At 37.7% G+C, this 12,284-nt stretch overlaps 1 protein-coding gene across 34 annotated transcripts in view; it reads right to left on the reverse strand.

The window, feature by feature from the left end:
• Ubap2l (ubiquitin associated protein 2 like) overlaps positions 1–12,284 on the reverse strand; it is a 59,126-nt gene that overhangs the window by 36,106 nt on the left and 10,736 nt on the right. For 11 of the 34 annotated variants that reach the window (XM_060367612.1, XM_060367589.1, XM_060367585.1 and 8 more), the window contains exons 5-9: positions 9,409–9,610; positions 8,954–9,049; positions 5,557–5,602; positions 4,962–5,074; positions 2,100–2,174 (exon numbers count right to left, since the gene is read on the reverse strand). In XM_060367612.1, the coding sequence (XP_060223595.1) occupies positions 2,100–2,174; positions 4,962–5,074; positions 5,557–5,602; positions 8,954–9,049; positions 9,409–9,610 (532 nt within the window). The remainder of the gene's footprint in view (positions 1–2,099; positions 2,175–4,961; positions 5,075–5,556; positions 5,603–8,953; positions 9,050–9,408; positions 9,611–12,284) is intronic. The other 23 variants (XM_021646765.2, XM_060367641.1, XM_060367659.1 and 20 more) reach the window with 5 other exon arrangements.

Genomic DNA, 12,284 nt, shown 5'->3' on the forward strand with positions numbered 1-12,284 from the left:
AGTAAGTATAGAGAACACTGCACAGACCTGTTCTTTTGAAAGATACAAGATGAAATTAAAATCAATTATGTACCAACAGCTACTACCCTAATCCTATTCAAAGAAACTATGGAATCTGACTGGCCAAGGTCATCGCACAGATCATATTGGAAATCATTTTCCTCCTCTTTTATGATGGAATAGTTTGCACAGGAAAGTTCTATACACAATCAGCCCACTTCCAGATATTTACTTGGGCAACTTCGCTATTCTCTCTCCCAATCTTTCTGTGTTATTTATGCATGTTCACATGTGAAGGCACAATGCATGTGGAACCAAGAGGTTCCATTGGTATTGATGTTAGGTATCTATAACACTGTTTTACTGGAGTCCCTGGCTCCAACTGAAGCTGATCTTCTTTGGGCAGTCTAGCCATGAGCTTGCACTGGAGATACAATCTCCTTCTCCAAAGTTCTGGGTCATAGGTAGGCCTCTACATCTGTGTGGCTCTTAAATGGGGGCTGTGGACCCAAACTCCAGTCATTATGCCTGAACAGCCAGAGTTTTATACATTCTCTCTAACACTAACACAAAAATTTTCGTCCCAGCACAAATAAATTCAGAAATCTCTCTCATAAGTACATTTTTGAGGAATCATATTTTTGAGAAATATGATTCTTCTCTTCTACTAAAACACTAATGCCAGAATTTACCTGTACCAGAAACTGAAACTTACCCATTTTTTTAAACTCTAAAACTCATAGTATAAGAGTAACTCTTGAATCCTTCTAGCTAATCTAAAGAAAGCTTCTATAAGAATTAACAGGGGTTTGCTGGGCATGGTGGCAAACGCCTTTAATGCCAGACTTAGGAGGTTGAGAATCTCTTTAAATTCCAGGGCAACTTGGTCTGTATCCAAATTCCAGGCTAGCTAAGGCTACATAGTGAGACTGTCTCTCAATAAAATAAAAATTTTAAAGTAAAAATAAGAAAGAATTAACAAATGGTTGAGTATGCCTCCTCTTAGTACTTCAAAGGTAACACAAAGACATCAAAAACTTGAGGGCATGGGGCAAGGAAAAATGGTTCAGTAAGTAAGGTCTTTCTATGACAGAATGAGAACCTGAGTTCAATTCCCAACATCCACATAGAAGCTTTTGGGCACAGATTAGGTATTTGGCTTGGTGGGAACAGGCTTGCTTAGAATGCACAAAACCCTCGATTTGATTCCCAGCAGCATAAAAACAAAACCAAGTACAGAGGCATGAGACTAATGCCAACACCAGGAAGGCAGGAACAGAAGAATTACAGGGGCTTGCTGACCAGCTGGTCTACCTGAATTTGTAAGCTTCAGGGTGCAGTCAGAGAACAAAAGTTGGCAACAAACTAAGGAAGAGACCTAATGTTGATCTCTAGGCTCCATGTGCATGCATTTACACAAGACAGACATGAAGATGTGTACACACATGCACGCACACAAGAGTTTTGAGGCCAACCTAGTGGTCTACATATTAAAATCTTATCTCATTAAAGAAAAAGCAAAATGAAATAGTTTAACAGGTACAAAAACACCTAATATTTTCAAAACATTTAATAATAGAAACTATCTTCTATATGGAAATACAAGTCACAAATCACATCTTCTCACTCTTATGGTTCTGTTCTTACTCCTCATTGACATCTGCCTCATCCTTGATAAAGGGAACCTTAAATGAGTTAGCACTTAATATACTCCTGGAGTTATAACTAAGTAAAAAGGTACCTAACCTGGGCTCTTTGTGCAAGAATTTTATTTCTCCCCTCTGGTGAACTGAATTAAGATAGGAAAGCTATGGATACTTGTGTTTGATGGTTTCCTGTACCAGAAGTATGGTCATGGCTAAGGAAGCCAGAAACAATAAGATGAAAATGTTCTTCAAAGATTAGGATTTGAATTCCCACAGCACAAAGCTAAATGTAAATGCCAGATATTTACTAAATGAATATAATTTGGGAAGGGAAAAGTGGGCACAGAAGATGAAAAAGGTAGAAAGAAAAAAAGCAGAAAGACGGGAAAATAACATATCCACAGATATTTCAATTCATAAAAATCTATAAAAATATCCGGGGCAATTAGGCACCTGGATGTATCATACCAGGAGCAGTCTCAAATTTTCGGGGATAATTTGACCCCTCAACCCCAATGAAATCAAGTCCTGAAACAAAAAAGAAAAGAAAAGAAAAAACAACCAGTGAAATTTTGCTTGTGAATGAGAACATCTGCCCCCAATACATAAACCTCATTGTACCTGTGGATATTTTAAGAGTAGATTTGAATTATTTCTTAAATTAAAAAAGAAATTTGAAGTTTGCTCTATGAAAACATAAAAGAGATCATGCATAAAAGTATGTCACATCATGTAGTTGACAACAGGAGCACATGAAGCTATCACCAATCCTTTCACACAAAAGAGGTTAACAGTGGCATCATGTTATCATTTCATTCTAGCCACACATCATCGACTTGTGACTCCAGACTTCTAAAATCTGCTCTTTTCTAATCATTAAAACAGTACTTGTTTTTCCAACCAGATTCTTAATTTAAGAGAGCTATGGGGAGTGGGGCAGGGAAGCTGGACGGTAGTGGCACACACTTTTAATTCTAGCACTAGGGAGGCAGAGGCAAATGGATCTGTGAGTTGAGGCCAGAATGGTCTACTGAGCGAGTTCCAGGACAACTAGAGATACACAGAAACCCAGTCCCTGTCTCAAACCCATCCCCACAGAAAGAAAGCAAAAGATAAGGTCTAGGAATCAACCTCCTCACACCCACCCCAAAGTTTTTATTCTAAACTAAAAGCTAATTCCTTAACTTCCATTATCTTGTCTTCAAAAGATTAAAAAGTTAAATATCCAAGACTATACTATAGTCTATACTATACTATACTAAGACTATACTATAGGTGAGAACCAGTAACTTATTTTTATTGAGACTGCTACCACTACCTCTATAAAACTAACACAAAAAAAAATGGAATAAAAAACAAATTTTTAAATCTGTACAACATATTAAGTTAAAACATTTCAGCTGGGCGGTGGTGGCACAGCTTTAATCCCAGCACTTGGGAGGCAGAGGCAGGCAGGTTTCTGAGTTCAAGGCCAGTCTGGTATACAGAGTGAGTTGCAGGATAGACAACGCTACAAAGACAAACCCTATCTTGAAAAACAAAAACAACAACAACAACAAAAAAACCAAAACAAATTCCTCATTTCATAGCCAAGTGACTAGAGAAACTTAATAAGATGCCCACATTTTTTTTTTCACAGTTCAATTTCCGTGCCTTAACCCATGAGAACTACTAAAAATTAAAAGAACAGAGGGAGCTTGAGATACCTCACAGTTGCTAAGAACACTGGCCTCCTCCAGAGGACCAGGGTTCAATTCCACGTAACAGTCAATAACCATTCAATCTCCAGTTCTAAGGGATCTAAACAACCTTTTCTGGCCTCCACGGGCAAAAGTCAGGCATGTTGTATACAGACATACATGCAAGCAAATGACACAACACATTTTAATATATATGTTTTACCATATATATATACATACATATATATACATATGTATGTATATACATATATGTGTATGTATATATATATGTATATGTATGTATATATATATATGAAAAATTGAATGGTAACATGTCAGCCAGCCAACCTCTTTATAAAAAGAACACACAAGCTCTCAAATGCCAGCTCAGACAGGAAATGATATCACAAAAAAGGAAAGCACTCTAGGACCTAAGGATAATAGAGTTCTTGCTTAGCATGCACAATGCTCTGGTTCAATCCCCATGAAAAATAAAACAAAACAAAAACGAAGACACTCCAGATTCTGATGCTGCTCTCATTAAAAAAGAACCTTGGCTTTTAGTCTTGAAGATATATTGTTGTATCCCATAAGCCTAAGCATATCCTTAAATATTTACACTATACCTAGATACAGCCAACAAAAATGGTTTTATTCAAATCCTATAAACATTACATCAAGTGACAAACACCAAGAAGACTATTCAATAAAAAGCTAGAATTCCAGTGAGTCTCTTGAAAAAATACTGAGATATATCAAAAAACAAAAATTAAAAAAAAGACCTTTAATTTCAGTGCAAAAGAGGCAGCGGCAGGTGGATCTCTGATTTCAAGGCCAGCCTGATCTACAAAGCTGAGTTCCAGGACAGCCAAGGCTACACAGAGAAACACTGTCTGAAGAAACTTAAAAAGAAGGACATGCCTATTTTAGTATCAGAAAACAAATCAAGTGTCAGCTCTAATTCTGGGCTCTGCTAATCTTGACTAGTACCTTACTCAGTTTAATTTAATTATATTTACAAGATGAAACTACCCTAACATAGAATAGGAAATACACTCAGTGCTAGAAGCATCCATATGGGATTATGCAAAGAACATATAGTTTTAGAGTCAAATAGTTCTGAATTCAAATACTAGTAATTTCATCTCTCTTTCAATCTTAAGCATTAAGATGGTGATGATAAAGCTTATCTTAAAGCCAGATGTGGGGTCTGTGTGCACCTATATATAATTCCTGGACAGGTAGAGGCAGGAGAACCAGTTCATTCATTCAAAGTCATCCTCAGTTACATAGTGAGTTTAAAGCCAGCTTGGGACACATGATATCTACTTGGCTACTGCATAAAATAATGATCAAGTGAACTGGTACACCAAATATGCTCACAAACTCATGGCAAACCATGATACACATTAAATCGTCATCCCTATATTACCTTCTGTATCTCTTCTTAAATACTACTCTTACAGTTTTTAAATCTAAGTACAACCTTAAAATAAGATGACAGAAATGCTTTATGCAGTTATTTCCAGAAATGAACACATCCCAATGGTAGAGCATTTGCCTACTATACACAAATTCTGATTTTCACTCCACAACCTCATGCCCAAAAACAAAAAATTCTTAGAAAGTCACTCACTCGTTCCATCATCTGGTTCAAAGTGGCCAGTGTTGTTCCATGTATTGCCACTGGTATTGCCATAGTTATCATCAGTGTTGGCTGGCTCTGCATAATCAGCTGGGTTAAAGGTTCTTTAAAAAAAAAGGGGGGGTTTATGGGAGAAGCCTTAGAAATTCTAACTTCATTAGCAGACACAGCAAACATTAACTCAAAACAATCATAATCTTGATTATTTCCTTCCTAATAGAGCTCACTACCCATTCTATAATCTCATGTTTTTTAAAATCAGCCAATGTAAAATGACATTGCACAAATGATCCAGAAGGTAAATGTTTCTTTCTGAAAAATTAGCACAAATCTACACAATTTACACAATTTCTAACTAACCTACAAATCAGCCAGATGTCCTAATGCACACCTAAATAATAGCACCATTTGGAAGGCTGAGGCAAAAGAACCGTAAGCTTAAAGCTGGCTTTGGCTATAAAGACAGCAGAGATCAGTTCAAAACAGGAAGTTTATAAATCATTCTGATCTCATTTGAGCTAAGGTTCTCTTTGTTGATCCTCAGAGTAAAAAACTTAAAAAAAAAAAAAATTTCAGTAAAACCTACCCCATTCCTTGAGCAGAAAACCTTCCTCCTCGCCTACCAGAGCTACCTGCAGAAAAAGAGAGATATTTTAGAAGTTGACATTGAACACCTAGCCAGCCAAGGCATCTTTGGAATAGCAAGTGTTACTGCCAAATTTCCCTTCTTTCAATCCCATGGAGCATAGCAGTTAATCTAACACAGGACAATCAATACTGTTATCAGCTGTTTATTTGCTGCTGAAACTGTCATGGGGGAGGGAGGTAGCTCAGATAAAGTGTGTGATATTCAATCATAAAAATTCAACTTGATAGATCCCTGGGCCAGCTAAACACAGACCACTGGTGAGTTCCAGGCTAATGAGACTCTCTCAAAAAAACGAGGGGCAAGATGGATTCTTGGACTCCTACAGCTAGAATAATTCCATGTGTCATTTTGGCTGGTAGGAGCTGTTCCTTTACCTGGGTTTATAAAATGGCTACTGACAATTCTAAAACCAGTGGGGCTGAATGTACAGTACAGGTTAATTACCTAATTCAAGTCCTCGGTTGTGGAGTCTATCCATTACTAACAACAAAGTACTGTGAATAAATATACGCCTGATGTTGCTAAATGTAGGTAAAGAACAATTTCCCAAATAAATCTTCAAACTCATCATAAAAAAATTTACCCAGAATATACAGTGGAATTACCTAAGAAGGAATAGTAATAGAAGAAAAGCCAAAGTTGAAGAGGGCAATTAAAACAAGGCCGTTCCACCAAAGGCTACTAGAGCCAAAACTCCCAGAGCAAAGAAACAAGTGACAAAAGTATTTCATCTCACAGGTTTTGAAATTCTTAAACCAAAGGCTTTTTTTTTTGCTTAAAATTTCTCCTGTAGTGAGTTAAAGAGATAACATGATTGATGCTATTCAGGGAAAAAAAAACCAGGGGTGAATGATGACAGCACTGAAGATCTTAAGAGAAGCAATTTTGAAACCCTATGATGATCTGTCCAGGGGAAAGCTTCTTAGTGATGCCGTAGACTACTCTTGTCCTCAGCATTCTTACTGCTCTGTATAACACAGTTTGTATTCTTTGGCCAAAATCTGATCAGCAAGGCATACTGTCATCGTTATCAATGAATGTGAATTTAGTGAAATAAAAATTTTGAACATTTGGTACTTTTTCTCTTCTAACTTTTGTTTTGCCGAAACACTGCAGACTTTCTCCTCAATGCAGAGCATAAAACCCAGGGCCTTGTGCATGTCAGACCAACACTGGGATTAAGCTGTACTACCATCCTAAGGGGTTTTTTGATTGCTTAAATAGTAGTTTTACATATTTGATTGTTCCTAGGAAACAGTCTCACGATATAGCGTTGGCTGACCTAGAACTTGCAATGTAGATAGGCTAGCCTCAGATTCACAGAGATCCACCTGCCACTACCTCCCATGATTAAAGGCATACCACCACTTCTCCATCACATATGTGCAGAAGAAACTTGAGGTGGTCAAAGAAAGCATCAGATCTCTTAGCACTGGAGTTACAGATGGTTGTGAGGCATTAAGTGGATTCTCAGGGAAAGAATACTCTTTAATGGTTGAACCATCTCTCCAATCTCAGGGTTTTACTTTGGGTTTTTTGTTTTGTTTTTTTCACTTTTTACACAAAGCATTTTTGGTGGTTATCTTACTGATAAAAAGCTTAAAAAGCTAGGTGGCTTTAAAAAAAAAAAAAAAAGACTTAATTTTTTTTCTTTCCTTACCAGTAGTATGTCTCTTTATTTCTTTAGTGTGATATTTTTTAATGTTTTCAGAATTAAAAAATTTACAGTTCATAATAATTTGTTTCATAATTACCAAAAAATTCCACTTTCTTGAAATAACTGGTAGGTCTGCTTAAGCTATTACAGAAATTACTTAGTAAAGTAACATAGCAAGGTATGATGGCACACATCTTTGATCCTAGCACGCGTGAAGAGGCAGGGAGATCTCTGTGAGTTCCAGGCCATGCTGGTCTATATAGCTAGGGCTGCTGAGTGAGACCCTTAAAAGAAAATGAACATAAAACAAAAGGGCTAATGAGATGGTGGCTTGAAGGGGTAAAAATATCTGCTGTCAAATCTAGTGACTGGAATTCAAATCTCAAGACCCACATGGTGGAAAGAGGTCCTCTGCCATCCACCTAGGTGTCACACATATATGCACACAAAATAAATTAAAATCAATTAAAAGTTCTTATATCTCTTAACTTGAGGGAGGAAGTGGAGGGATGAACTTTGAGCTGCAAAGTGATACAGTGACAAACATTTGCCTACCATTCCCCAGCATCACTACCAGTGCCATAAGAAAAAAAAACAGTCTTCAAACCATGACCATCATAAGCCACTTTTTAAAATACTATCCTAAAAAAATAATCTCTTGCTGGGCATTGGTGATGCATGCTTTAATCCCAGCATATGGGAGGCAAAGGCAGGCAGATCTCTGTGAATTCAAGGGCAGCCTGGTCTACAAGTGAGTCCAAGACAGCTAGGGTTACACAGAGAAGCCCTATCTTAAAAAAACAAAAAACAAACAAATATAAAGAAATAATAGCTTATAAAATTTATGGATAAAGATGTCTATTACAATATCACTTTTAGCATTAAATAATATAAATGAGGGGGCTCAAGATGGCTCAGTGGTTAAGGGTGCTTCCACCTCTTTGAGAAGACCTGGGTTTGGTTCCCAGATCCTATAAAGTGGTTCATAAGTTGTGATTATTTTTTGTTGTTTTGTTTTGAGACAGGGTTTAGAACTCACTCTATAGCCCAGGCTGGCATAAAACTCAAGGAATCCACTTGCCTCCACCTTCAGAGTACTGGGATTAACTTAAATAAACTACTACATCCTGCTATCTGTGATTCTAAGTCTAGATCCAATGCCTCTATTGGCCTCTGGGGTTGTACCTCAATGACAGAGTGCTTACCCAACATGTGGGAAAAAAAATAAAAATAAAATTTTATATATATATATATATATATATATATATATTAACAAATGAACGAAATACCTTAACATATCTTACAAACTTTGAACAAAGTCAGGGAAATGAGTAAAAGGAAGAAGTGGAGAAGAGTAACATAGAATTTATAAACTCATTTTTTATAACCATGCAATCTTTTTCTTGGAAAAAAAAATTTGATTAAAGATAGGCAACAAAAACTATAAAATAAAAAGTGCTTGGGGAACAATGCCACCTGAGGTGGACCTCAGGCTCCACCTGCCACATACACTCATACATATATACACATTCACTGCTAGATCTTCAAGTAAGTTATTCATCTCCCTTTTTTCCCATTCTACCCAGCACAAATATATACTTTGTTACATATCTGCCTGTCAGCTCTACTAATGTAACTTTTTCATGGCTATTTATCACTTCCCCTCAAAACTTTCACCTCTTCCTCTACCACGGCCTCTTCTGCCTCTGTCTGTGCCTCTTCCAGAAGGCCCTCCACTCTTGGTACCATCCAATCCATTCTCCTGGCCCCGAACTGAAATACAGAACAAACACAGGCAGAACAAGGTCAGTTAGGATAGACAGAAATGTATACATTATGTTGAATACACTGTCCGGGAGACAAAGCTAAGAGAACATGACATGATAGGATGAAACATGAAGGTTATTCAGGGGTGAGTGATGTTGTGATGAGACATACAGAGAGCTCATGAAGTAAATTTAAAAATGACTACATGGTTGTTTAATGCTGTGTAAGTGACTGTTGTAGGAAAGGCTACATGCAAAAAACTGTCAAGATCTTTACAGATGATGTTAAGATTTAGGCAATATAACAGTTCCAGGGTGCTCCCTAACAGAGTCCTGACACATCCCTGGAGTCTAGACATTACTGACCCACAGCTGGTTTTGATAAAGCCCCATGCATACACTCTCGTCCACGGCTGGCACCTCTCCCCCGTCGTGGTGGCCCACCACGTCGCCGGCTATAGTCTCTGTCCCGGTCTCGATTTTCTTTTCCTTCTTCATTAGATTCAGTTTGTCCACCATCTTTCTGTCCTGAGACTCCTTTCTTCTTCCCAACCATCTCCCAGGAATGCTAAAGAAAGACAGAACACTCATGTATATATGAATAACAATTAGTACATTAAAGATGAAAAATGGTACAACTACTTTTTCAGGATGCATGGTTTAAGAAATTTTGAGGGCTGGAGAATGGCTTAGAGGTTAAGAGCCATTACCTGTACTACCAAAGGTCCTGAGTTCAATTCCCAGTAACCACATGGTGGCTCACAACCATTTATAATTAGATCTGGTGCTCTCTTCTGGCATGCAGGTGTACATGACAAACAAAATAACTAAATATAAAGAAAGAAAGAAAGAAATTTTGAGCTGGGCAACGGGGGCCCACACCTTTAATACCAGCACTTGGGATGTATAGGAAGGTGGAGCTCTGTGAGTTCAAAGGCCAGTGTGGTCTAGAGTAAGTTCTAAAATAGCCAGTTCTACACAGAGTAACACTGTCTCAAAAAACAGAAGAACAAAAATTTTTTAGTTTACTTCTGTTTAAATGCAGAGTACACATAGAACTTCAACCCTTATACTTACTGCTGCAAAAATTGAAGCATTTTTGTTTTATAGGTAAGGGTTTGGGGTGTCTCCCTATAGTAGACAGGCTACACTCAAATTTCCAATTCCCCTGCCTTAGCTCCAGAAGCTAAGATAACAGGTGTTTACTACTGTGCCTGGCTAACAGATGCAGGGATCACTTCTAAAAACTCTATGCCGTTCAGCAGCTCAGGTGTTTTAGTCTAAGAACTAATGACTGATCTCTATAAACTACATTCCCAGAACCCTCAAGATTCATTAACACACAACAGTTTACATTCTTTTTTGAGACAAGGTCTCACTATGTCACGATAACTGGCCTGGAACTTACTATGTAGTCTAGGGTAGCCTCTCACTCAGAGATCTGTTTCTGCCTCCTGAGTGCTGGGACTAAAGGCCTGAAACACTACTTTGGGCTCCTTTCTTATCACATTAAGCAAAACTTAAAACTGAAGGCTTCTAGATGTTACTATTGAACGTAAACTGAGTGAGCCGCATTTGTCCTTACAGCATATTCTTTTACGAAACCCAGAAATTAAGAAGGAAAACAATTATCTTTTACATGTATGCACATACCAAAACAGGTGAAAATGATTAATCTCATGCACATCTTAACAAAGATTTTAAGTTAAAACTAAAACTAAATATAGGGCTGGAGGGTACAAAGCTCTCAATAGTAGATAGAACACATACAAGTATAAAGGCCTGGGTTCAATCCAAGTACTGTCTCATTCTCTTAGCCTCCAAGGACCCCAGGCATGAAAATTATATAGACATACATGCAGGCAAAATACCCATACACATAAAGTTGTTTTTGTTTTTGAAGATAGAGTTTCTTTGAATATAGCCTTGACTGTCCTAGACTCACGGTGTAGACTACGCTGGCCTTGAACTCACAGAGATCCACTGGCCTCTGCCTCCCTGAGTGCTAGGATTATAAGAATGAGCCACAGCGTCCAGCTGTTTTGTTTTTTAAATAAAGTAACATAGCAATTTTACCAAGCCAAGTATTAACCTATAACATAGCAGCTTCTCCCTATGCATTCTTCCAAAACACTTGTATGTTGATATGTACCAACCGTGCAGTTGATATGCCATTCGATGCTCACTGAAGCTTCCATTTATAAGTCATAATAATCCTACAGCTAAATCTGCACCAGAGTACTGGAAACTAGACTAACAAGTTCTAATAGGTCTTTAAAGTTTTACTTAGTTTTTTTCTTTAAAAAACAAAACAAAACAAAAAAACAAAAAACAAGAATTTACAATGTTATCCTGGCTACCCTAGAATCTACTACATAGACATAGCTGGCCTCAAACTCTAAGTATATGGAACCTGGGTGTATAGGTTAATGTTTGGGCATTAAGGTGTGAGCCTTTAATCCCAGCACTCAGGGGGAGATGCAGGTGGAGCTCTGAGTTCAAGGCCAGCGTGGTCTACAGAATGACTTCCAGGACAGTCAGAGCTGCAGAGAACTCTTGTCACAAGAGAGACAGAGAGATCTATGGTGTGTGTATTAGCTGCTGACACCAGTAAGTTCTATAAGGAGAAAGAATTACTACTATGATCGTCCTTAAACACTGTGAGTCTCATCCACAAAAAACATTCAACACTGCCAGTACCGAATCCCCACTGCCTTTGTTTATAGTAGAAGATTTAAATGTGGCCTAAGCTTATATTCACTACCTTGTTTTCTTTGTTTATATAGTGGGAAGTTAGATTTGTAGTACTAGACAGAAGCCACAAGAGATGAGATAAGAAAAATAAGATGTAAGTTCTACAAAGAAAAATAGTAAAAGCTTTTAAAAAGCATGAGGACAACAGGTTGATAGTTCAGAAGGTAATGGCACTTGCCTTGGAAAAAAAAATCACATAAACATAATAAAAAATAGACCAGTGAGTTTTGGTTTGGTTTTTCCAAGCCAGGGTTTCTCTGTTTAACAGTCCTGGCTGTCCTAGAATTGATTCTGTAGACCAGGCTGGCCATGAATTCAAAGGTCTGCCTGCCTCTGCCCCCCAAGTGCTGGGATTAAAGATACCTGCCATTATGCCAGTAAGTTTTTTTTTTTTTTTAAATAAAATAATAAAGAGTATCCCACAAACAAGGGCAAAAAGTTTAGGTCAGACCTGGTAGAATATACTTGTAATCCCAGCACTGGAGGGT

Source organism: Meriones unguiculatus, chromosome 1 (assembly GCF_030254825.1).
Source record: "Meriones unguiculatus strain TT.TT164.6M chromosome 1, Bangor_MerUng_6.1, whole genome shotgun sequence".
Taxonomy (NCBI): Eukaryota; Metazoa; Chordata; class Mammalia; order Rodentia; family Muridae; genus Meriones; species Meriones unguiculatus.